We start from the raw sequence: 27,200 nt of genomic DNA, 5'->3' as shown, positions 1-27,200 counted from the left end.
ACTGTCAAATTATTTTTTTTGCAAATGCAATGCATTGTAAGTCGATGTATGTTGCGAGGCAGCAAGATTGCTACCAGCTTTCAGGCTTGTGTATTACTATTTCCCCTTCCTACAGTATGTGTGATATTACTTTTAAAATATTCTTTTTTTTCATGTCTGATGTCATGTGTTGCAAATAATATTCTACAACATGTAGGGAGATTGAGTGATTGACTTGAACTGTTCTCGTATACAGCTACCTAGAGGTTCTATTTGATTCTGTTCACAGGTTGGAGGTAATGATCATAAAAACATTTTCAAACTATGTACATAATGGTTTTGGAATGTTTTGAATAGTTTGAGTTATTGTTATTGTTAAGACATTGTTATTGTTAATGTTGAAATAAAACTCAACTTATGAACCACTCTCTTTACCGATTTTTAAATGTGGAAACTGTGTTAGATCATCCGATTTTTGTATGACTTGACTTGTGACTTGCTTGACCTGAGCAATGACTTGACTTGTGACTTGCTTGATTCTCACCACAGTGACTTGCTTGAGACTTGAAGGTTATGACTTGAGACTTGCTTGTGACTTGCACATGGATGACTTACCCCCACCTCTGGTCTATACTGTCAAAAAACGAGAGGTAGAGAAGGACTAGGGTTAAAAGGGGTTTTATTGTCTTTTTGTATTGGGGTAAACGGGTTTGGGGTATGTGCTCGGAGAATGTAGTTGTGTGTTGTTGAGTGTTGCTTGTTGTGTGTAGTGTTGCTGGCAACCGTTACAGAGAGTTGCATGTCTGTTGGTTGGGTGTGCGGTGCGCTGTGTGTTGTGTGTCGTGTTAAATAAAGGCAGCTCTCGTGCAGAAGTAGTCGTGCGGTGTATGGGGCACGAGTTGCGTCATCGCTTAACCTGGGCTCCCGTCTTTCCCGCACTGCTCGCCACAATACATTCTCATACAGTAATTCGAGCATTAGGCCTACGTACAAAAGGGTTACATATTAAGCATTATAGTTACATAACTAACAACTACCGCCCCATCTCCAATCTACCTTTTCTGTCTAAAATCCTGGAACGTGTTGTTGCCAAACAACTCATCACCTACCTAGACACCAACGACCTCTTTGAACTCTTCCAATCCGGTTTCCGCTCCAAACACAGTACAGAAACTGCCCTCCTCAAAGTGACCAATGACCTTCTGCTATCCTCTGACACTGGCTCCCTCAATATCCTCATCCTCCTTGACCTCAGTGCTGCCTTTGACACGATCAATCACTCCATTCTCCTCTCCCGTCTCCCATCCACCCTTGGCATCACTGGCACCGCCCTCTCCTGGCTCGGATTCTATCTCTCCGACAGACATCAATTCATCGCCATCAACAACTGTCAATCAGCCACTACTCCTCTCATCCACGGTGTCCCCCAGGGTTCTGTGCTTGCCCCCTCTGAAACATCGCTCCCGCCTCCGCCCCAACCTGTCAACTACCGCTGCTGCGACACTCATCCACGCTTTCATTTCATCCAGGCTCGACTACTGCAATGGTCTTCTGTACGGCACCACCAACAAAGTCCTCAAAAAACTTCAATGTGTCCAGAACTCAGCTGCACGCCTCCTCACTGGTACCCGCTCCAGAGAACACATCACACCTGTCCTCCGTGAACTCCATTGGCTTCCAATTAAACACTGAATCAACTTCAAAATCGTACTCATCACCTACAAGGCCCTCAACCGCCTAGCCCCCCCCCTACCTTGCCGACCTCCTCCATCACCACGCCCCCTCCCGATTCCTCAGGTCCATCTCTGCCAACCTGCTACAAGTTCCACGGACTGAGCGCCGGACTTGGGGTGATCGGGCCTTCTCAGTTGCTGCCCCCACCCTTTGGAATTCACACCCCTCCCACATCGAAGTCTCTCCAACCCTCTCGTCTTTCAAATCTGCACTCAAAACATACCTTTTTACACTAGCCTTCCCCACCTAACTCCCAACTTATTCTTCATGTTTAACCTGTTTTTCTTTTAATCCTAGTCTGTTTTATTATGTCTTTTACATAGTTTTGATAGGGCAATATGTAAAGCATCTTAGAGTACCATATTAAGCGCTATATACATTTCAGCTATTATTATTATTATTATTACATGAAGTTACATATTATACATTAGTTATATCAAGTGAGGTCTTTGATTAAAATCCATTCATCGCCTTGTTTATTAACCTCATCTTAAATCACCATGACTTATCACATGTGTTTAAGAGATGAGCCCTGTGAAAGCAATATTCATGTGAACAGGAAAATATGCATTTGATATAGTTAACAACACCCCTTCATTTGTCTCTGACATATACACAGTCACAATCATAAAGCTGATGGTGTCTGATTTTAACCGGGGTATGGATTAGTTCACTGAAGCCTACAGAATAAACATTCTAAAGCCATAAGGACGAGGAATCGCAGGGGGAGGGAGGGGGCGCAGGTGATATCAATTCAGTGTTTAACATTTGGCTCCATTGTAACACTATTTACCATATTGAATACTTAATACTCAAAGTTAACCTTACTTATACTTATTTTCTAAGTGAACTGGGAAATAGACTGACGTCATTGATAACCGAGGGATGTCTGTCTGAGGGTTCTCCGGTCAACCCAGGACCCTCTGAGGTGTTATGAATATCAAAAGGGCCCAGAGCGTGCCCCTTCCCCCCTGCCGATGCCTTCCTCTCTACCAATATTCCACAATGTGGCTGAGAAACCTCCAAAAATTTTCACCATATATTGACACGCATGAACAAGGCGGAACATGAAAGTTTTACTCAATTAAAAAAAATCAACCATCATATCACGTACTTAAAAATGTATTGACGTTGTAACCATCTGTTGGCGTCGACTTTGCTCAGCTTTAAACGTTGTGTCCTAAACCAGCTCTAGATGAGGGCAAGTTTAGCCTTCATACAGTGGCAATACAATGTGCTTCTCATAAATAAAAGCCAAAGGATAGTAGGGGATAGGCTACAAGGAAATAAAGGCGTGCAAACTTGAAACTGATCCTAAGTTCTGTTTAGTTCAGACCGTTTTTTATCGGATAAAAAAACCCTCTTGTGAATAACTTTTAGATTCCGAACGCAGTGCACATGAATGATCATTGGTCGCTGTCGGGAACACGCGTAAGATTTATTACCATGATGACCATGAACGGGCCTTTTGTCCCACCAATACCGATTGGATCATGACATCCCTATAATGTGAAAATATTATGTTTGTGTGTCAAATCTACAAATATAAAAAATCGTATATAATCTCTAATCACTCACAATTTGAATTGAACAATATAAAATATAAACCAGATTTAAAATTCAATTAATTTAATGCAGATCATACATCACACGGAAATAACCCAATACCTATCCGTCATCTACAACTTCTATAAAACATTGTTATTCATTTTCTTGAATGAGGCACACTTGAGTTAACACTTACTGTAAATCAACACTGTAAATCAACAAGGCAAAAAAAAGAGCAACACAATAAGATAAACAAAAAGCGCTATCAAAGCCATTTTGGTCTAAAGCAAAAACAATTAAAATGGCAGTGACTGAAAAGGCAACAAGCTTAACCACAGTTTGATCATATAAATTGGAGTGCCAGATCCATAAGAAGACCTGCATGGATCAAACTCCTATCAAACTCACCATTTTTTATCTGATGCCACCAAGAGAAGGACATCAACGTAAACCCTTTCACATTAAATCAATATTATTTTTATTAAAAATCACAAATAAAACACATCAACGCCCTCTGGATGAACGAGCTTTAGACAAAGCTTCATTAAAAAAAGACAAATCAGTCTGATAATTACTGCACTTACTGTTGCAGTTCACGGCACAACAGCTTCCTCTAGGTGGAGCTGTTGCAGAGGGAAGAGGAACACGGTAGCCTGCTCTGAGCAGCAACGGATATGAGAGTGAGGGACGTACAACGTCTCCCCATTCAATGTTGAGCAGCAGCCGTTATTTGTGCGTGCAGTAGAGAACGAAAGTACAGTTCAATTCTAATGAGGTATTAGTCGCAATCACAATTCATTCAGCATTAATAATGGAGTGTTAAAACAATACCATGTCCCGCAAAGGGAGAAGAGACCATGTATAAATTTGGACTGTACAAATTAGATATTTTAAAAACACGATTCTATCTGACGGGAATGTTTGTGGGCTCTAACATTTTTAAAAGAAAAAGGGGAGTGTGCTTCTTTTTCGAAAGGGCACGAACAAGACAGAGGAGCCCACAGAATGCCCATGAGACCATGAAGCCCTGTGGAGAAGAACACAGGACCATGACTTGGCAGGTAGACACCCTCCAGAATCCTGGTGGAGTCAGGGGGACCCGACGTCAACGCTTGATGTGTGGAGGAGTGAGCGGTCGGCTGTAGATTAAACGTCATCAAACTGCTTCATCATGAGCTTCCTGCTGAGCTCGTAACCAAGGAAGAGGGCGCCGTTGGCTGGGAAGGTGCGGATCATGGTGGGGGTGAGCCCGGAGTACAGTGCTCTCACGCCTACACAGGGGAGAGGGCCTTCAGAACAGATACTTTGACAGGCAGATGGTTACTTACAGGTATTTTACAGGTCAATTCCTGAATTCAAAGACTATTCAGGGATGACTGTTTTTTTTTTTTTTTATACTCTTTTTTTATAGGTTAAGATTATATTGATTATATACCCTGACCCATGAAATATTATACTGTGAGGATAGTTTGATTCCCACAGGCCAAACAGCTAGATTAAATTGATAGAATACACTAAGCAGACTGTATTGTTTAGGACTGTATTGCAGTTAAGTCAAAAAAATGACTTAACTGCCAAATGATTATTATGCTCATGAATTTTGTTAGGCGTATATTTTTGCATATCTATTTATTGTTCATTTTTATGTCCTTTATTATAGTGGATAGTACAGCCCTATATTATACATTTAATTTGTATCTATTATTATTTTTTTACTTTTTTGTGCGTTTACCTATTCCGTGGTCAGAAACCAGGGAGGTTGTACATCCATTCATAACTGTCAACAGGCCTTCATTTTTTTTTCCTGTACTGTTGAGTTCAGGTAGGTTTTCACACATTTCAACAAAGAAAACAACCTTTCTCCTTGACAGTTTACAATCAGCGATGTCAGATAGATAAGGTTCATGTACCACATGTACATTATCTCCACGTAATCTGAAATACTTTGCCCCTTACATTGCCTCTAAAGTTGTGTGTTCTTAAATTGTAAAATGACAATAATAATGAAAATAATAAATTAATGACACTTTATACAAAATGACGTCATTAATGAGCAGGTAAGGGGTAAGGCATCTCACTCAAAGTTGGAGTTAAACCATATATTATAATATATTCTATGAGTGACGACCATCCTTGAGCTTGCTCGGCCTACCTTCCGCGCGTGCGATGGCTGTGAAGGTTTTGAAGAACCCAGGTTGCTTGCTGCTCATGGACATGACCTGGATGCGGGACTTGACACAGTCCATGGGGTAGACCACTAGCCACAGGCAGGCGCCCCCGAACCCCCCGCTGAACATGATGGGGGCCACACCTGTCGGGCAGGAGAACACACAGCGCCCGTCACGCCCTCGTAGACATCACGACCACCATCGCGCTAAATAAAGGACCGGGAGAGCGGCCGGCGAGGCAACATAACAAATACAGCCCATGCAACGCATAGATAAACAACTCCTTTTCAGATTCCCCTATTCAAGAGGTCAGTGTCTTGACGTACTAATTATCCGAATCACCAGGTTACATTGGGTTGAGGGCCTGTCCTGTCCTGGTGGGGGCCACCTTCTCTGAGATGAGACGTTAAACCAAGGTTGTGAGTTCCTGCGGTCACTAACGAACCACTAACCGCGGTGTCCTGGTACAATTCCCATCCTGGCTCTTGGACCCACATGGCACCCTAATCATCCTTCGGTCTGCAATGGTTTTCATGCCTAACTAAACGTCTCCACTGCGCTTTGAAAATGCCATTCATTTTTGCCATTATTATTACCTATGTCGTCCTTTTCACATTTCATGTAGCTTGCGAACGAGGAGCGGCAGAGCTCGTAGGCCCCGAAGAAGCAGAAGTACCCGGGGATCTCTCTGGCGATGGTGGTGGTGAGGCCCAGGAAGAAGCCGCTGGGTCCCTCGGTCCTCATCACGGTCCTCATCACCGACCACACCGTGCTTTACAAGGTAATGAATGGTAAATGGTCAAATGACTGCATTTATGTCGCGCATTTCTAACCAGTGGCTACTCTAGGCACTTTGCAATATTGCCTAACATTCACCCATTCATGCACACACCAACGGAAGTGCAGGGCGACAGCCAGCTCGTCGGCAGCAGTGAGGGTGAGGTGCCTTGCTCAGGGACACCTTGGCACTCAGCTAGGAGGAGCCGGGGATCGAACCAGCAACCTTCTGGTTACCAGCCAACCCGCTCTGCCTCTTGAGCCAAATGCTGCCAACCATGAGAGGTCCGTTACAACTTGTAAATAAATGGATTTGTAGCCTCCTCACTCATGCTGTTTATTCAAAATTGTTTGACCGGTGGAATATTTACGGCCCATCATGTGCTTTGCCACAGAGGAGAGACTCCTGCAGTGCAGGAGCAGAGCACTATTCCAATACAAACCAACAATTTGACGGTAACCCTGAAAGAAACCTACTTTTGACCCTTGGTGATTTTGCCGGAGGCCTCCATTTCGTACATGGCCTGGAGCCGGCACTTGACGAGCTCAGTGGGACACAGAACCATGGAGGAGAAGATGGAGGCCACTGAACCAGCGCAGGCCTTCTGCACGTCGCTGACAACACAAAGATAGACACATTAACAACAAGGGCCGCAGCTTCAGCAGGGTATCCCAAGCCTTTTGATATTCAAGGTTGCATATTGCATTGAATATCAGTCTGGTCTTGGCTGGGCAGTAATAGACTTCCAAATATAGCCGCCACCTTATGTTGTTCAAAAGATCAAGCCCATCAGTATGACCCTCTTGCCCTTTCCGCTCCTGCCGAAATCCAGTCGGAAGTATTGCAAAAGGCTTCCCTGGAGATTATGTACATTTTCTGACATTTTTTTCCTTGCTCCGTAGATTGCTACACTCTCCTTGGGCTGCGCCATTCTTTTTTAATTCTGTGAGGCTCCTTGTTTGCCTCAAACTGTAAGTCCCTCCCCCAAGGGAGCTGATTTGTCCTCACATCTTTCAATTTTAGGCAAAGGGTTCAAACAGGGTAGAGGCCATCCCAGCAGATCAAGAAGGTCTCACGAGGATAGGGCCTTCCTGCATTACTTCACATTAACAGAAACCTGTTTTTAGGTTCCTAATATAAACCCTATCTCCTATTGAGTCAAATATTGAGCTAACCATTTCAAATAAGCCAAGTCAAGGGAAGTAAATTGTACAGCGCTATAGCGTTACAAGCCCCACAAGCAAACACCTAAGTTGCAACAAATCCAACAACATAGTACATCATAGTAATAAAAATCAACAACACACAAAACCAATAATCCTAACCGGGGGCTTGTCTGCTTATCTGACACTGAATTTTTTTTTTTACCAGAAAAACCTTAAAGGCTGTGTTGCAGGGTTTACTTTCCAACGAATTTCTGCAATTTGCATGTTGGTAATAAAGATTTAAACTGTCATCCATTGTATTTAATGTTTTGTGATATGTTAGGTATCACAAAACGGAATGTAATACGAAAAAAGTAGGTACTATTTTAGCGGTTTGCTATTGATTCTCATTTCCCCCAGGATGCATTGCATGACGTCACGTTGGGGAGACGCGGACCAAAGCCGCATTGAGACCCTTGAGAGTAGAGACTAGTAAGAGAGTGTTCAGCAGATTATACAGACACATAGATATTATATATAGTTAGTATATGCTACACATGAACCTCCTAAAATGGCACAATTTGATTGGTTCGCTATCTTGGGATATTAGGCAATATCCCATGATTGACATCTCAAACTCGATATTGTTTTCATCGCAAAATGTCCGCTAATAACAACAAGTAAACCGCTAATAAAAACAAATAAATCCCGGCTAAAAGTGTTATCTTGTTTATTTTTTGAGTGTTCACGTGTAGTATATACTAAAACATATAATTAACAATTATTCACCTCAGGCTCCGTGAGTAGTGGGGAATACGCTATTCCCCACTATTCACTTCGCTAACAATAATTGTTAATTAATAGCCTAGATAGATAGATAGCCTAGTCAAGTCTTTATTAATAACAAACGACACAAATCGTCGGGAATTCATTGAGGTGATTCGGCTCACACAGGACAGTATAGCTTACAAGACCACACAGAACAAGGGAGACAACAAGTCTGACTGGACATGCACAAAATACATCACATTAAAACTAGAAACATGCGTGGATGGATGGATGGATGGATGGATGGATGGATGGATGGATGGATGGATGGATGGATGGATGGATGGATGGATGGATGGATGGATGGATGGATGGATGGATGGATGGATGGATGGATGGATGGATGGATGGATGGATGGATGGATGGATGGATGGATAGATGGTGTCAAAGGGTAGAATGTCGAGGGTCATTATGTCACACCCCATGCAATGGTTCAACTAAGGCAACCCCTAGCTCTATGGATGCTTGAGTGCCTGTCAGAATCTGGGGGGGAAGGTTTGGAAAGCCCTGATAGATTCAGGCAGTAGCCAGACATTTGTCCAAGGAGCATGTCTGGGTACAGAGGGGTTAGTGGGAGTGGGGAGCGTCAGAGTACGTTGTCTACACGGTGACGAGAGTGAAGGACAGTCTTACTTACTGAATGTCGGCATAACGGATAACTGTCCTTACCCTGTTGTGCTAGGACAGGACGTGCCTGTGTTGGCAGAGTTATTGCAACATCACTTACCCCAAACGAGCAGTTCTAATATAATAATGATACATTTTATTTGAGGGCGCCTTTCATAGCACTCAAGGTCACCTTACAGGGCAGTGTTATGTGTTAACTAGAGCCCAAAGCTAAGGCTAACTCCACGGATGCAGCTTCGTGGCAGGAGTTACCCTTTCCTGTAGGTTCCTCAGGGGGAAAAGGTAGGAAACCCAAGTCAGTTAAAAGGAGGGAAAAAGTTTTAGGAACTCCGGTACAGGAGCAGCTGCCCCTACCACCACTAGATGTTAGCGTGGTGGAGGCTACTGACTTTGGACAGGCGCAGAGAGATGACGCCACATTGAGTGCCCATTTCAAGAGAGTGAAGAACGAAGAGGATGTTTCTAGGGCTGCAGTGTGTGGAAAAGAGTGCTGTGTGTTGAAAGAGGGAAGGCTGGTGCGTATAAGTGCTGAAGGAGAGCAACTAGTAGTTCCTAAGCCCCTGCGTGCTAAGGTACTGAACCTAGCTCACAGTATCCCCTGGTCAGGCCACTTAGGGCAACAGAAAACCCCAGACAGGATTGCTGCCCGGTTTTATTGGCCTGGGGTACCAGGAAGTTGTAGCTTTTTGTAAATCCTTCCCAACCTGCCAGCTCACTTCCCGTTCAATAAGAGGCATGAAGGCACCCCTAGTTAACCTCCCCATCATCGATGTCCCCTTCACTAGGATTGCTATGGATGTTGTAGGCCCCCTTGACAAGAGTAGGGCTGGCCACAAATACATCTTGGTAATATGCGACGATGCGACTCGCTATCCTGAGGCTTTCCCCTTGAGAAACACCAAGTCTAGACAGGTAGCGAATAGCCTAATACAGCTATTAACACGGGTGGGGATCCCTAGAGAGATCATAACAGATCAGGGCAACCAACTTCAACTCTGGGTTCATGAAGCAAGTGTACTCACCGTCAGGGATCAGGGGCATTAGAACTACGCCCTGCCAACCTCAGACTGACGGAACGGTTGAGGGCGCTTCTACCAAACGCTCAAGGCAATGTCGCGGAAGTATGTGAGCGACACGGGAGATAATTGGGACCAGTGGCTGCCCTATCTTCTCTTTGCTTACAGAGAAGTCCCGCAAGCGTCCACCGGCTACTCTCCCTTCGAGCTGCTCTATGGACGTCAGGTGAGGGGAAGCCCTGGATATCCTGAGAGAGGCCTATATGGGAGAGAGTCCTCAGCCACCAACCAATATCGTGGAATATCTCAAAATGAGAGACAAGTTGGGGGAGCTAGAAGGCGGAAGCTATGCCATGTGCTGTCTGTGTATTCTCAGTTGTGTGAGGAAGGAATGGATTGAAATGGATTCAAAGTCATTTTTGCTTCACTGCTGCCTTTTTGTGCTGAACCTAAGACCCTCGACATTCTACCACCTTTGACAGATGGATAGATGGATAGAAAGATAATTAAATATGTTATATTATTTGCCTTGCGGAGCCAGCCACTCCTGTGCACGTACGCAAATTAGCCATGTGCGCCTAACAGAAGAAAGACGTAATGTTGAGAACGAGTCATACTAAAAACAGATAGCAAGAGAAAGCTAAACCAGACTGTATCAATCACACACTTTGGGTCCATTCTAACTTATGGTCCTTTCCGGCTTCGGCATACTGCATGGTGATGAAGGCCTTGTGGTTAGTTGTGGTCTTAATGAAGCAGCCTAGCCTTGGAGTTGGATAAGTTGGAGTGATTGTGTATGGGCGTACGAGAGTGAGAGAGAGAGCACACCCGCCGTGGTGATGTTTGGTTTGTTGTGGGCTGTCTGTCAACATCCGCCAGGTTGGACGATGTGCTTTGTGTATGTGTTTAATATACATCTGTCGGGTCGTATTTGCGGTAGATTGATGGTTAAATAATGTCACACCACGATCGGTCATACTTACAGGCCCTCATTTGCAAGTGCACTGATTGCGTGTCCGATAGGCTATACCTGCCATTAATTCAGTTGATTGCTCTTCCAAGTGCGCCAGATTGGTGCCAATTATTGTCGTGTTTGCATTGTAATGCACAACTTTGCCTCTCCTTCTTATAAATCAACGTGCATCCAAACAACTTTAGCCAATGCAGCCTCCTGTGTTGCTTTAAAATATATAGCATATCGGATTATCAAAAAATGTTACGTGTGTGCGTGTGTGTGTTATCATGTAGGCTAAATACTAATTGTCTTGCATCCATGAAATATTGTAATGTTATAGGCCTACTGCAAAATGTATATCGGTATTGCACAACAATCGGGAGAGGGGACCCCTAAATATTGACGGGTATTTCGCACACTGGGTAAAATAAAGCTTTGAAATAAACACTAGGCAATGATGTTGTTACTGGAGCTAGTAGGCTACCATCAAAACGTGGGATAATTTATCGGAAATCTGATTACAACGTCGGGGGTAAGATTTAATTAGGGATTATCTGGGGGGGATTTCACAGGTGGGACACCTGTAGAAGGCACATTATGCCTTCTATTTCTAGATCTTCTGACTAAGTTTAGCGGTACTTATCTGAACGACATAATCGCTGTCACTAGATATAAAGAAAACGTTGACTTTCACTCGGTGCTATTCACTGACAGTAAAAAATAAATAAATATAATAAAGTGTCGTTATTGTATGCACTGCTGTTCATTGACTAGCTCCAGCGCTCGTTGCTGCGTTGCTAAATGATAGCAACTCTCCACTCATTCTCCTCTGATCATGCATTTAATTGGCTTTGACCGCCATCAGTTCTCGGCAATTCCTCATTCACCCTCTCACGTCTGACAGGTTCGAAATTACACTGCTGTGGGCCATCATACATGTTATTTGTGGTTCTTTCCACCTCTTAGACGAAATAGTTCTAGTACTAGGCTCAGGCTACCTTCCACCACGTCTCCCCAACGTGACGTCATCGCCGAATGGCGTTAGAAAACTCCCGTTACTGCCAAAAACTGGATTTTAAAACTATTTTGGAGACATTTTATAAATGCTATACATATTTTGAGTGCTTTATGTACCCATTAATCAAAACTTCCGGTTAACCTGCACGTAGGCCTTTAACAACTCAAGCTGCACAATCGGTAATCTACCGCCACCTAAACCTGTTGGCTCGGCAGGGAACACAAGTACGGGTCCAACCTGAGGCCCGCCTCCTTGGGCTTCCCGGCCAGGAAGCTGACGAACTGCTGGCAGAATCCGTAGCTCATGAACAGCACCGAGTTCTCCGCGATGTTGGCCACCAGCGCCGGCGTGGTTCCCTGGTACAGACCCCTCATCCCCACCTGTCTGTAGGTGGACGTCACACAGTCCAGGAACCCCCTGTACATGGTGGGGAAGGTCTGCATCTTCACCTTGGCCGTGTCCAGGGGCTGCCCGCTCAGGACACACGCAGTGCCCCCTGTAGTTGTGTGATGGATAGTACCGTTTCACTATTTTGACATTTTATCCAAAGTGCTTTACAGTTAATTGTTTTTAGAAGCCTGAGGCTGATGACCAGGATGTGGTGTGGCAGCTTGATAAGTGGTCCCTAGAAAGAGTAAAGGGGCATTGGGATTTGACCTCAGAAGCTTTTGGCTGGAAGACAAACTCCAAAAAACCATGCCCTGTGAAAATGATGCGTGAAAGGAACCTGTACTTACCCACAGCCCCAGCAGAGAGATCAATCATGGCTTGGACCACTGGATGAGGACTCATGGTGTCCGTTTATTAGGCTCTACTGAATGGGGTAATACCTGCAAAGGTTGTTTTAAAGACCAAAGTCACATTATTAAAAGTGTAAGACTCCCATACAGATTTTTCCGAAATGTGAATCTAAGATATTAAGCATTTGATTAAAATATTTTAGGCAAAGATATTAAGACATTGCAAACTATTCAAAGATTTTGCCGGTGTTCTGCCAATATCTGCTACCTGCATCGGCACCTGCCGTATTCACCGAAAGTTTGGGCAGAACTACATAACGCAACATAACAGCTGCTACATTGAATGTTTAGGAACTTAACAAATTATACAGTTTTCTTTGGCAGTAATAGATGGATCACATCGACATAGAAATGAATGAGGTTATTACCTAAACCCAAATATATAACCACAGCATGTTGACATCACGCCGACCTCTCCCCTTCTCTTTACCATGAGAGCAAGGAGAAAAAAGTGTACAGACCTGGAGGCAACGAGGGGATGAAGTTTCAGATACAAATGGTTTTCGCCGCTGGTGTGTTATTTTGTTTGTTTCATTTGTCTAAATACATCTTCATTGGGAGGACATACGATCTCATAAATCGCATGATCCTGTCTTTTGCGAGTAAAATGTGAATGATTGAACTCCCTCTTCCAGATCCCAGCTAGGTCACCACCATGGATGTGGTCGCTGCAACCAGTCCGGAGAATGGGGAGTTCAGGGTCAATGTTGCCAGATTGGGCCAGCTCATAGAGATACACACACAGATTCCGCACTGACGCGAAGAGTCAACGTAGCCGCCATGTTGGGGAGGCGGCGACTGGTCTGTAAACATGTGCAAGTGAACTGGTGAGCTACGTTTTTTCATGATGTAAACACTTTGACGTTGACGTTTTTTCAACTGATTTCAATGCGTCGTTTTTAGATTCATGTTAAATCATGTAAATTATTTATAGGTTTATCTTTTTTTATTTTTCCTTCACGTCGATCATAACGGTTTGAATAATTGGTTGAGAATGTAAACGTTATACTGTCTATTTATGCTGAAAAAACGCATCTCTTTCCCTTTGCCTCTCCAATATGGCGGCGACCTTGACGTACAATCCAGGCCATGGCCTCTTCTATGTGTATATGTCTATTCTAGCCTACAATGCAGTCTGGCACAAGCTTCCGGTTCAACTGTTCTTCTTTCAAAATAAGAGCCCACTAAAGGACGATGCCTGGTTGGTATCATAATAAATAGGTTTGTATGAAGATGTATTTGCGAATATTTGAACGATTAAAAAACTGTAAACCTAGTATGTAACTTTGCATATTAGCAGAAAAAAATACTTTATTAATCCCCTCGGAAATTGGGGCACGTTAAAGTTGTTTTGTTATTTTGCTATATGTATGTTTATAAACATAGATATATAACAAATAATAAGTGTGTACAAATATACTTCATACTAGTATCATGCATACGAAGAACAGTATAAGTAAGACAATCCCTTTTAATTTACAGTATAAATAATTGCAGTATTCGTGCTAGGGTATTGCATTATTGAATTATTTCACAAAATATTGTTAATTCAGTAGTGCAGATAAACAATTATATCAGAGATGAATTATGGGCTCACAGACTCAAGAGATTCTCTGACACTATAAGGGAGAAGTGGAGAAGTTTGATTGCCACAGGTGTGACTTCCTGTGATGCTCCATGATGCATCTTGGTGGAATGAGAGCACATTCCACCAAGTTCCACATTACACATTCAGTGAGCACTGAATGTGGAGTGGCCGGGAGAACCTGTAGCAGATGACCCATAGCCTGTCCAGCTCCAGTGTACAGACAGTTCAGCAGGGAAATGATGTCTCCCTCGACTCCTAGTCGGGGCTGGTAGGTGCCTGTAGGGGGTCAGAGTGGGGGCCTGTCAGTGTGTTGGAGCCAGAGCTGTGGTCAAGACCACCTTAGTCGAGTCCAAGACAAGTCCTAGACCAGGGCTTGAAGAGTCAGAGTCAAGACCGAGTCCAAATGAGAAAGACGGTCAGGACCGAGACAGAAAAAAACATCCCTATTTACCTGTTTATAATATTTGTGCGATGCTAGAGACACAGTATATCTTTTTGTAAGTCTTTCTTTTTAAAGTTATTATCTTCTGTATTACTCAGTAAAAACACAAGCAATAATTCTATAGCGCCACCAACATAATATTCGAAGCAGTCAACATATAAACTGCTCTTTCCTCTAGGCCAGGCCTATGTGTTGAGATGAATTGATGCATGAATTGATATTATAACATCATTATTTAATTATCGAATTGTAAAAGGAAAATAATTTTGAATCTTATTGATCTTCAGTCACTAACAGCAACAAATCACACAAACAAAAAAAGTGGGGCTCTCTACCACTCTAAGAATATGTAGATAACTCAGAGTCATTGAAACACGTAAAATGTGCGACTTGAGCACATGTCTCCGCTGATTGGTTAGATTCATAAACATTAGAAAAAACACTTACTTTTTTAAACCTACATTTCTTTTTGCGATGTCGGTTTGAAATTTAAAAAAGGCTTGATCGAGACCAACTAGAAAATCGGAGGGACCAATAGCCGAGACCGAGACGAGTCTGAGACAATTAAAATAAAAACGCCTTGAGTACGAACTCTACAGCACTGGTCGGAGCAGCTCCGGGACAAGTCTCTCCTGGGTCTTCATGATGTGGGAGGTCAGTGACCCTGGTCTGCGGTCCTTGGAGTCACTGGGGCTCCTTGTCTTTTGCTCAGGAACAAGGCTGGAGGTCTTCCACAATACAGGGACCCTTGAACGACTGATGTTGAAGATATGGTGAAGCACTCCACATAGCTGAGGGGACGAGCTTTCGTCTATAAAGCCAATTGTGTGATCCAGATGCCTCGGACACCAGCCTTCCGAGTTGTTACGTCATTTCCGGTCTCGGAGCACTTCTAGCGTTCTGTTTTGACTTTGTGTTGTGTCATTAAATTGGCTAGTCGTTGTTTATTGTTAGCTACATTAGCCTCTTTAGCAAACCAGCTCGAAAACAAACAACACAACTTTACATTGTATTGCACGCACAGCAAGACCTTGCAATGCATAAATTGGTGACCGAAATAAAGTAGCAATGTAATCAAGTGCGTAAGAGCATTTATGATGACCAACGTGGTACAGGTACAAAGAAAATAAATCTCTTCACGGGCACAGCCATTTTCGTTGAGAGCGTCACAACTGCTCTCGGTCTACTCTCAGAATTCCGAGAGATGAAGACAAAAAGGGGGCGTGCCTCAGAGAAATGCCGCAAGAAAGCCGGGAGATATCCCAACTTCCGACTCGGAAGGCTGGCGCCCAAGGAATCTGGAACACACCATAACATAGCACACCATGTTTTCATTGAATAATATCATTAAGAGGTTTAATATTATTGTTATCTTGAGCAGAGCTTTTGTAACTGAGTGCCTCCGGAATTAATAAAGTAATAAGAATCTGAAAAATGCTTTTATGCTTCATACTTAAACCTAAATTATGTTTCCATTGGTCTATTCATGACGCCGCATTGCAACTGTTGCCAGGTCTGTTGGCTAATTAAGCATAATGACTTCTTAGGACATTGCTACTGACCCATTTGAAGACATAATATGGAGACTGTATATGAGATTAAAGACGTGCGCCCCTCGGCAAGGCTTATGCCAGAGCAGTATGATAGAGGGCCATTGACTTAATAAAGTCTTGACTGATCTAAGTAGTTCTTAAGACATTTCCAAACTTTTCATGAAAACACAGACAAAGAAAAAACACAAACACAATCGTACTATTTTCAGATGATTTTACCTTTTATATATAAAAAGAAAATAATAAAACAGAAACATTGTCTACGTCACAGACAAGAATCATCAATATTCCGATTTAAACAGTTGGCTGTGAACTAAATCAACCCCATGCCCATCCCCCCCTTAGAACAAATTTGTTTATACACAGTATACTTTACATAGCTATTTTTCTTTTCTTTTTCTATACATTATTATCAAAGTATTATCAATAGCTTTAAAATAAATACAATGTTTTCTCCTTTGCATTCATAATCACATTTCTGATTGTACATACAGTATCATTATTCACAATGGATGGCATATAAATCATTTTTATATGCCTCATTTCAACAACAATTTCAACATCACTGTTTTGTAAAATCCTGAAGAGACGACATTAGTCTCTCATTCAAATTGAAAATCGTCAGACTTAGAGAATTTTGATAATTCATAAATGCAAAGCTCATTTATACAATGCTGTATAGTGCTAATACATAAGACAGCCTAAGGCAGTAAACGTAGTAAAAAGAAAGAAAGAAAAAGACAAACTTATATCTGCTCAAATCCAAAGCTTTCATAGAGTCTTTTTTGTATTTAAATTCAGCTATATCCTTAACCCTTTTCAGAACTGCAAAAGTTCAGCTCAGTAATATATTTAACCCTTTATAGGAACTGCAAACGATAAATTCAGTAATAACTTTAAAGTTTTTCAGAACTGCAAACAATAAATTCCTTTATATCTTTAACCCTTTTCAGAACTGCAAACGTTAAATTCAGTAATATCTTTAACCTTTTTCAGAACTCCACTTCATAAATGTATTTTCATAACTGCAAACGGTTGTGAGGAATTGAGAGTATGAGGTAAAGGAGTCTGGAGCAGGAGAATCCCCCAGCATCAAGGCTGCCGAGGGAGTAATGGAGGAACGATAGAAGATCCCTTGGAGAAGGTAAACGTGGGACGATCCCATGAATAGAATTCATACGCATCACACGAGAGATTGCCAAGGAGGTTCGTCGTCAGTACAAGTAATGCTGGCAACAATGGACTATGGGAAATCTTATTTGTTATGATGATAACTGATTTCAAAGAGAATAACATTAAAAAGGTTTCAAGTAAAAATGCTATAAATACATGATCTGCGAAATGGAAAAAGAACCAACCTTCAATTTAAATAATTTGGTTCAATATCAGCTGCAAAACTCATAGGGCAACAAGCGTATTTGCTAGACAGAAATTGTATGTCCAAAACAAAACTTGTTCACGTGAAGCCAAAAGTTTTGCAGTGTTGTGCTCAACTGAATCAGAACGCTTGTTCGGTTAAAATGCAAGAAAGACTTTATTTTCCAGGACCTGGTTTTAAACAGGGGTTTTTTTTCCGCATTGAATCAACATTAATTGCTCAATTCAAGTGACTGGAGACGCTGAGTGTAATAAAATCAGATACTGGTGAATTTTCGATCAAAGCCAGGCACTTAAGTGTCCTTTTAGTTGAGGGGGCTAGGGGGGTAAGTGATGTGGTGAGGCCAAGCCAGATATTAATAAGTCAGATATTATGCAGTATCCAAGGTAGTGTTAAAATCTTTCCAGTTGCCTGAATAATGTTGACGGAAACATTGTCTTTGACCTTTATATGTCTTGAACACCTGTTATTGATTCAGTTGCTTGAATTATATTGAAAATGTAATGTTTTACAAAAAATATTAACAGCAGAGTTTGCATATATAAGCTTTTTATATAGTAATGTTAATCTGTAATTCAATATAGCGCTGTAAAAGGTTAAAAAGTATTGTGTCATCCCGAGCCCTGTTAAAACATTTTCACAGAAAAGAAAATATAAAGGTAACATACTAATACTGTCAAAGTACACCATAAAACTGCCTTTTTCAACCCCCTGTATAAAAGTGTGAGAGCTTTTGATTTAAAGAGTTTGGTCATGTCTAGTTGATGTTTCTGGCAGCTTGGTTATATCACTGCCTTGCTATCAAATGGGATCCATCCTTTTGATATGCAAGTTGGCATTACAATTTTCATAAATACTTAAATATCTACGATGGCGCAGTAACACTGCGCACTGAGTTGCTTTACAACTGCTACCAGCACACGCTAATAAGCATTAGTTAGCTTAGCATATATAGTGCCTTTGTCTAAAAACTGACCAAACTCATTTAAGCAGCACCTCTGTCATTGTAATGCACAAGTTATTTTCTATGAGTCAAACTACTTAGTCTTTGCTGAAATATGAAACAAGGCTATATCATAGTTTTGAAAAAAAAAATCCAACCTATGACTAGATTTATGCTTCAGAGTTTGATTTGTTTTTTGGCAATTATCTCAGAGCACCAAAGGTTAATGTGATGGAAAGCAAACAGCAGCGCACAGGAAGATAGATGAAAGAAAAGTAAAAAAAAATACAAATTATATATATATTGAGAGAGAGAGAGAGAGAGAGAGAGAGAGAGAGAGAGAGAGAGAGAGAGAGAGAGAGAGAGAGAGAGAATTTTTAGGCCAAACTTCAGCTAGATGAAGCCAAACGAGGTGGGTGAGTGCTTACATTTTGGCTGAAGTGTTAGGCACGGCATAAAGTAAAATGTGGAAGTGGATTCATGGCAAACACAGTAAGGCAATCTGATCACTGTTTGACTAATAGCTAGCTCTCTGTTCTGTGTTCTGTAAAACTACGATTGAAGTACTGTAATCTGTTTACGATCAGCTACAATCAGAAATTAGGCACTTTATAAGAGTAAATAGATATGAAGACTAAATAGTATGACGCGTTTTATATGTATATTATTTTCTTATATTCCATTGGAAATGTATTATTTTATATTACAACTGTGTTTACTGTAATGCAAATGTAAAAACAAACTACAGTATCTACGATGTTTCAAAAGCTACAAAAGCTATTGTAGATTAAGCTATAGCTTATACTTCAGTAAAATATACAGGTATGTCTCAAAGCACAATACAAATGTCTGGTTATGTATTATGCAACGGTAGTTGTGCCTCAAAATCCCCCACAGTGATCTCACAAATTTGTGTGTCTAATCTCTTTCCAATCTTCAAAGAAATTTAAAAAAATGAAAAATGTATGAACCAAATCGTCAACAATCCAATTTAGAACCTCTTCCTTCGTCTTCTTTTAACTCAGAATTAATGAATCTTGTAGTTTTACAAGATTCAAGGTCAAAGTTGTTGAAAATATTTCTTTACCAATATAATAATTCTGGTTTGCTAAAAGGTTTAATCATCAAATGGGTTTTCATCTTGTTTATGTGTGCATTATGTGTGACAAGGGTTCATTGGGTAGATAGATATAGAATTTGTTTGACGGTTTTGGCTTGGGAGAAAGTAAAATGCAACTGTTGGGTTTATTTACGAATGCGATCGTTACCTTACGAAATTATGAATCTCATTCGATCAATGTATTTTGAAGTATTTTTGGCACAAATAAATAGTTTAACATTATACAAGTTTATGTTGTCTGTAGGTATGTGTATGTGTGTGTGTGTGTGTGTGTGTGTGTGTGTGTGTGTGTGTGTGTGTGTGTGTTGTTGTTTGTGCACCATACAAAACAATTATAAATCGTTCTTTATCATTAAGTCTTTTTTTTTTTATCTCTCTTACCTATAAACTTAAGAGGTAAAGAAAGAGTAGTGTGTATAAATTATCAATAATATTGTTGAAATCATAAGCATTCATCAGTGTCTCTATGCAGAAAAGGTACTGCACCAATACTATTAACAGGTTGACGCCTCTAAATGATTCCAAAGGTAATTTGTTATGAAGGTTCTGTGTATTCAAGTAAAGAGTCCAGGTGTGTAAACTATGTGTTTCTGCAACTGAAAAAAGCTTTTCAATCATAAAATTGCTTGAGAAATTGAGTATCATTGGATTTGAGTTGAGTTGTGCGGGGGGATTAGACAAAATTATGTTGTTGTTTTTTATCAGTATTGTACAATACAAATATTTGGACACACCAATGGGTTTTTCGGCCTAATCTATGTTGGAATACTATTTGGCAAAATTGAAAGATAAAAAAAGATATTCATAAACCTGCTGCCAAAACAAAGAGTTTTTCTCCTGGTAGGGCTGATGTTTGTTTTCTTTCGCTGAAGAGAATTGTTTGTCAAGAGAGCTGTGGACTTTTGGCACACGTCTGGGTAAGCAAAACATGAGATGGGAAGCATCCATGCTCAAAAGAGATCGACTTGGAGTAGACTGTTCTGGTGTTGAGACATTTGGAGAAACGAAGAATAGGCCTACTGTGGCCCTCGGGTCCTTAGCAGGCTGAGAGCAGGTTCGGTCTGAGACCTAGCAGGAGCACAGTTTGAAAACCTGGAGGAACGCTAACAATCTGGAAAAAGAGAATAGGGTTGCAGAATATTATTATGTGTAGTCTATATCTGAATACATCTGAATACAAATCAATCAAAATAGTAGTAAAATAGTCATAACAAATAGTAATTAGGATTAATGAGCTTATTCACCATTCAGAACTGCTCATCTGAGCTTTCTTTTGGACCAAAAAAGAATAGTAAGGAAAATAACTTTTTTTAACAAATTTGAATATCTCCTTGAAGCCAAAGCATTTATTAAGAAAAGGCATGGTTTATGAAATCCTACGAATTTGTATATCATCCTGAATAAAGATGGTATTCTGCTACTGTCAGCAGAGCGAGAGTAGCAGAAGAAAGTAGCAGAAGAAAGTGCCTACTTTTAATAAAAACGCTAAAAAACTTTGACATTCTCATCTCCTACCTTGAATATCTTTCCTACTGGTCTGATGTCCCCTCAGTTCCTCAGACTTGTAGAAGTCAATACTGGCATAGGTGTTGAGACTGGCACCAGCGGAGCTGCCCAGGCCACTCGCTGCCATGTTGTAAGGGGCCGAGGCATGCTCTACCCCGGCCTGGGGGCTCTCCGCCATGGCCAGGTCAAGGTCAACGTAGTTCAGGCCTGGTTCAGCAGTAAAGGAGTCAGCTTGGGCTGGCGCCACAGCGGACCCAGCCGCCTGCCCGCCCTCCCATGATGAACAGTCCCAGGCCGGCCGATGTGCCGCGGCCTGGCCAGCCTCCGGGTAGAGTGCGCTCAGAGAAGACATTGAAGGAGTGGGCCCAAACGCCTCGCCTGCACGCGGGCTCCTCAGACCCTGGGAGTCGCCTCGCGCCAGTCGGCCGCTCCGGCCGGGAGACGAGAACGACTCGATCGGGGAAAAACCGAGGCTGGGGTCCGGCTGAAACGGCAGTTGGCCGGAGTGAGCTTGGGGTCTGGCCGCGGTGTTAGAAGAAGAACTCTTACTCGGAGGATCTGGCCCTTTGGGGGTGTCCGTTGGGAGGGCAGCGCTTGTTCTGTAACTGCTGTGGCCTTCTGCTGCAAGGGGCGAGGACTTAGCACTGCGACCGTCTCTGGACTTGGGGGAGGCCGCGGGCGGGGTGGTGAACTTGGAGCGGGCGGGGGTCCGCGGGGACGCAGAGGACCTCCCCACCTCCATGCTGACGTACTCAGCAGAGGTGGACAGTGGCGCAGAGAAGCTGCGCGAGAGGTTGGTGGGGCTGTCCCGACAGAGGACCGAGCGGTCCAGGGGCCCGAGGGGGCCGTGGACCGCCTGACCGTGCCGGGACGCCGAGCGCCGCCGTCCGTTGCACTCTCCGTCCTCGCCGTACTGGATGCTGACGTACTCGCCCACGCTGTGAGCGACGGAGGGCTGCAGGTTCTCCCTGGCCCTCGGTAGGGTGTTGGCCTTGGCCATGTCCGAGGACGCGCCGGGGGGGCGGCTCCTCCTCCCCTGCTGTGAGCCCTTACCGCCCGACGCGCTCCTCGCGTGGCGTCCGTCTTTGGCACATGCTCCGCCCGCTCGCAACACACTCAACCCCCGCCCCGCCACCAGGGACTTGTCCTCCAGACTCTCACTGCTGGCCGAGCTGGAGGAGAAGGAGGAGGAGGACAGGGACAGAGGGCGGCTTCCTGCGGGACCTGCCGCCATCTTGTTCCTCTTGCTGTATGTCCCTCCTCCCCCTCCTCCCCCTGCTCCCCCGGCTCCTCCCCCTGCTCCTCCCCCTCCTCCTCCTCCTCCTCCTCCTCCTCCCGTCCCGGTGCCTTCGTGGCCGGCTCCGCCCTCGCCGCCCTGGCCCTGGTTCAGGTCGTCCTCGAAGCGGGTGTAGAGGGTGTGTTGGTACGCCCTGGGCAGGGAGAAGTAGGAGTTGAACATCTTGGGCTGCAGGGGGTGCTGCTCCGGGTGGGAGGGGGGCGTGCTGCAGGCCGAGCGGCTGCTGCCGGGGGAGACGTTCATGTAGTCGCTGGCCGGGCGGCTCTCCACGCTGGAGCGGCTCCCCCAGGCCACCAGCCCCTGGAGGTCGGAGGAGCCGCTGTTGGGGGACATGAGCATGTAGCCCTCGGCGCCCGGCGGGGGGATGGGCTGCGGGGACGACGCGCTGTTGTTGGGCGTCATGGCCATGTACTCGTCGGCGGCCGCGGGCTTGGCGCCGGCGCCGGCCGCGCCGGCCGCCGCCGCGAGAGCGAGGGAGCCCGGCGGGGACGCCGCTCCCCCGGGGACCATGGCCATGTAGCCGCCGGCCTCGCCGTCCCCTCGGCCGACCCCGCCGCTCTTCCTCGCCTCCCCCGACGACGACGCGTCCCCCGCCGGGCCCCCTCCCCCGCCCCCCGGGCCGGGCGGCCGGTCCGTCGTGTCGTTGGGGCTGCGGCACATGACGGCGTACTCCTCGTCGTCCCCCTCGTCCTCGTCCTTCCTGCGCGGGCCGAGGCGGTCGCGGGCGGCCGAGGGCAGCGACGCCCTCTTGGTCAGCAGCCGGCGCTCCGCCTCGCACTCCCGGCCCGAGGAGCGCCGCAGGATCCGCCGGCCCTTGGAGCGGTGGCCCGAGGCCAGGAGCCCCTCCCGGTGGCCCATGACGAGGTAGGAGGCGGGGCCCTCGCCGTGCCCGAGGTGGCCGCCGACGCCGAAGTGCGACGTGCCGGGCAAGTTGGGCACCGTGAGGGAGTGCTCGCCGGGGCTGGAGCCGTACTCGTCCGAGGAGCCGTAGTCACTGGGGGACCCCGAGACGGAGACCCGCTGGGGGGCCCGGGGGTACGAGCAGACGGCCATCCCCCCCGCCGCGGCCCCGATCAGGCCGCACTCTGAGCCGTGGCCGGAGCTGGAGGACAGGCTGGGGGCCGGGGAGGGCGTGGGGTTGGGCGTATACCGGGCCAGACTGAGGGTGATCTTGGCGGGCGTGGGGGCCCGGGTGGGCTTGGGCCTCAGCGTGGGCGTGGTGGAGCAGGAGCTGTTGAGGCTCGGGCTGGAGCTGGCCCACGTGCCCTTGCCGCAGGCCCCGCCCTCCTCCGACCGCGCCCCGATGCTGGCGGTGCGCGCCCTGGGGAAGCCGTGGCGGGACGTGGGGGAGGTGCTGGTGCTGCTGCCCCCCGTGCCCGGGGTCTCGGTGCGGGCCCGGCGGGAGAAGCCCACCTGGCTGGGCGGCAGGTTGGGGTGGTGGTGGCGGCGGCCGGGGGCGCTGATGGGGTTGGAGGCCGTGCCGCCGCCGCCGCACGACGTGCCCACCGACTGGGACTTGCTGCGCTGCCGGAACTCCTCGCTGAGCGCCTTCATGGCCTCCAGCAGCGTCTCGTGCATGTGCTGCGCCACCACCGAGTCCTCCACCTGCATCCAGAACTCCCCCGGGCCCGTGACGGCCGAGCGGCCCACCTCGATGAAGAAGAAGTTCTCCGAGTGGCCGCAGCGGCGCACGTTCATGAGCTGCAGCGCCACGGAGGCCACCTCGGAGTTGAGCTTGACGAAGTTGACCGTCTTGTCGGTCAGGCACAGCCGGTAGATGCCCACCAGGTTCCTGGCGTGGCCCAGGCCCTTGGGCCACACCTTGACCTGCCACACCTCCTTGAAGGTGGGCACCGGGGAGGGGGAGCTGCACTCGCCGCTGCTGCCCCAGTCGTCAGGGGCTTTAACTGGGGGGGGGGGGGGGGGGGACACAGTGAAGAGAGAGGGAGGGTTACTCAACAAATACATTGAAGATGTATCAAGATTGATCAATAGCTCGGTGACTCTATCAATACTTCTATCAAATAATCAAATCATTTCGATCCATAGTGCTAATCAAAGGTTTTGCAAATATGTGTTATCGTTTGGCTGCTTTAGATTGAAGTTGATGTTGTTTTGATTGGAGGCCCCTACATGCCGTGTAGCTTAGTTAAATGTTGCATGTAATTGTAGATCAAACTTCTACATGTTAAGCAATTGAATTACATAATAATAATAATAATAAATATAATAATAATAATAATAATAATAACATTAATAAATATGATGATAATAATAATAATATATAAGTCATCATTATGTTGAGTTATTCAAATTATTACAATTACCATGATTATTATTGTAATAATAATCATTATTATGATGATTATCATTTTGATTATGATGATAAATCGATCCCCATAAATGTAGTAGGCCCCTTCCTATTCTTATAACGCGTGGAAGTGAGAAAAACGCTGTTGTGATGGTGGAATAATCACGAATCCCAAGCAGGCCTACCACATGAGAACCCACTACCACAACGTAAACACGTGAGCAACCAACAGAAACGCGTTTTCCAATAAGAGCCCTGTGACGACGCGATCTCCTCCCTAGCAGCACCATACAGATATGTAGGTTAAGCGGACGACAGCGGGAGCCATGCAGAAAAACAAAAACATAGGCTCCAACGATGCAGACTAGGCTAGGCTACCCCTGCACGATGCATCCAACCATTTCAATGCTATGCAATATTCCCTTGACGCAATGCAAAATAACCCCATATTTGTGTCACCCTATGAATGCACGTTAAGGTTAATCGTGGATTGACGAAGACTTCGATGCATTAAATGAAAATGAATCGAAGAGAAAATGATCTGCAGCCCATTACATGAGATTGATGCTCGTGGTGCTTCACAGACAGCGCGCGCCGCCCATCGCTGGCTCCTCTATGCTTATGATCTGAACCCATGTACCTGTGCTCCTGTGATAAAAACAAGTATTAACCCCAAAGGGCACCCATATCCCATTTAAATGATCCTATATGATGATTTGCACATTCACATTGGAACTGCACCAAGGCCTGGCTCATCATCTGACCAATGTGTATGTGGCGCCTGCATGGTGGAGCGAAATGCAGCACGACGTGATAACAAACAGCCTGAAAAGGCCCTGAAATTCTGACAGACAGTCTGGACATAACTCAACACTCCGGTGGTTTGCATCTTACAATTACACTGGAGGTCCAGCATGGCCTGGTACCACTCGTCTTGCACCTCCTCGGTGTCTGCGGCGATAGCGAAGCTCTCGCTGCGGGTGTACAGCACGATCATGTGCTTGTTCTTGGAATCCGCCCGCTTGTTGATGTTGAAGCACGTCTCCAGGTTCAGGGTCTTCTTGGGGACCGGGGATTTACTACGGAATTTCTTTTCGTTCTCGTAGTACTCGAGGCGCGCCGGACCCTGCTCCGAAGCCGCCCTCAGCACGAAGAACCGCCGGTGCATCGATTTATGCTTGCGGAGGTACCCGCTTTTCTGCACGTCTTCGTAGCTCTGCTGCTCTCCCGCTTGGTTCTCCATGGCGAGGGGAGCGTTCTTTTTTTCATTTATCAAACCCTGTCTTTCAGAGAAAAAGAAAAAACCCGCGCTCGGTCCGTGTATCGATTATTAATCCATTATCTCCACGATATCCGCCGTCCCCGAGCCCACATCGAGGCGTAGAGGCTGTCCACCACCGTGTGTGTGTGTGTGTGTGTGTGTGTGTGTGTGTGTGTGTGTGTGTGTGTGTGCTAGAATCAGCCCAACCATGTGTTGTGTCTCATATCATAGTAGCCTGCTGTGGCAGCGGATGGCAGAGCGGTAGCGGCGCGCACGACGCGGCGGTGGATACAGCGGCAGCGGATGGCAGCGCACTAGCGGCGCGCACGACGCGACTGTGGGTACACTGGCAGCAGTAGATGCACCGGCGGCGGCGCGCACGACGTCCTCCTCCCAGTAGCCCTTCCCGAACCCCGACGCACACGGTTTAACGGTCGTATTAACGACACCCCTAGCCTGTTCCACCTGTCCGCTGCTCCTCTTCCTCATAGTCTTCTTCACTTGTCAGACGCTCGTGCATCTCGAGGTGATAACAAGTGTCCGCGGGGCTCCAGGGCTGACGAGAAGATGCGCGCGCATGCTGGAACACAGTGTTCGACTGTGTGTGACGGACAGGCGAGACGCGAGTCAGCGTGCAAAAACCAAGTTGCATGTTGAGCATGAGGTAGCCCGTATTCGATATTCGAAAAGGTATTTTATTTTGTAGACCTATTTGCTGCAAATGTAAAGGTCTCCATTTGGTACTTGGTATCCAAGATAGTTTTAACGCAAGTCTAGACTGATGGTGGGCTATACGCACTAACAGCTATATGCCCTATAAGAATAGCCTTCATAAAACATGTTGAGGATTTAGTTGAGAGGGTGTCTGTGTGCGCGCGTGTACGTGGGTGCACATATGTGTGCGTTTGTATGTGTGAGTGTATGGTTGTGGCTGCATGTTTAGTCACATGTTCCAAAAATGGTTCACTTAAAGGTCAATTGTAACCGTTTCATTAACATTTATTTACAGAAATAGAGTGAAATCTCCTTTCCCAAAAGAACTGTACTGTGTTATTTCCGTTCAAAAAATATGGCAAAGGAGAGTTCAAATCTTCACACACCATGGTGCCAGGGACGTCACTAGGATTTAGAGGCTGGGGGGGCTTATCCCCTAGCAGTATCCAAAGTGCACACATCACATCTTTAAAGTGGTTCTTTAATTCAT

General features: G+C 45.3%; 2 protein-coding genes across 3 annotated transcripts; both read right to left on the bottom strand.

Moving 5' to 3' along the window:
• Window positions 1-3,325: 3,325 nt before the first annotated feature.
• slc25a15b (solute carrier family 25 member 15b) lies at window positions 3,326-13,298 on the bottom strand. 2 transcript variants are annotated; one of them, XM_060056632.1, is made up of 7 exons: window positions 12,966-13,298; window positions 12,535-12,627; window positions 12,035-12,293; window positions 6,684-6,821; window positions 6,026-6,201; window positions 5,414-5,572; window positions 3,326-4,532 (listed from the first exon to the last, which is right to left on the bottom strand). In XM_060056632.1, the coding sequence occupies exons 2-7, from the start codon at window positions 12,587-12,589 to the stop codon at window positions 4,408-4,410; spliced, it is 912 nt and encodes a 303-aa protein (XP_059912615.1). In that variant the 5' UTR covers window positions 12,590-12,627; window positions 12,966-13,298; the 3' UTR covers window positions 3,326-4,407. The 2 variants fall into 2 exon arrangements, with proteins under 2 accessions (XP_059912615.1, XP_059912614.1); XM_060056631.1 differs by having other exon boundaries at window positions 13,059-13,298.
• Window positions 13,299-16,380: 3,082 nt separating this feature from the next.
• On the bottom strand, window positions 16,381-26,573 carry si:ch211-284e13.4 (insulin receptor substrate 1). Its single transcript, XM_060056636.1, has 3 exons — window positions 25,630-26,573; window positions 21,137-24,331; window positions 16,381-20,732 (listed from the first exon to the last, which is right to left on the bottom strand). Exons 1-3 carry the CDS (start codon window positions 25,976-25,978, stop codon window positions 20,725-20,727), a joined length of 3,552 nt encoding a protein of 1,183 aa, XP_059912619.1. The 5' UTR covers window positions 25,979-26,573; the 3' UTR covers window positions 16,381-20,724.
• Between the last annotated feature and the right edge of the window lie 627 nt (window positions 26,574-27,200).

The sequence above is a fragment of the Gadus macrocephalus genome, chromosome 7 (genome assembly GCF_031168955.1).
Source record: "Gadus macrocephalus chromosome 7, ASM3116895v1".
Lineage (NCBI taxonomy): Eukaryota > Metazoa > Chordata > Actinopteri > Gadiformes > Gadidae > Gadus > Gadus macrocephalus.
Note: the sequence above shows the minus strand (reverse complement) of the source record. Positions and strands in the feature narration are given on the sequence as shown.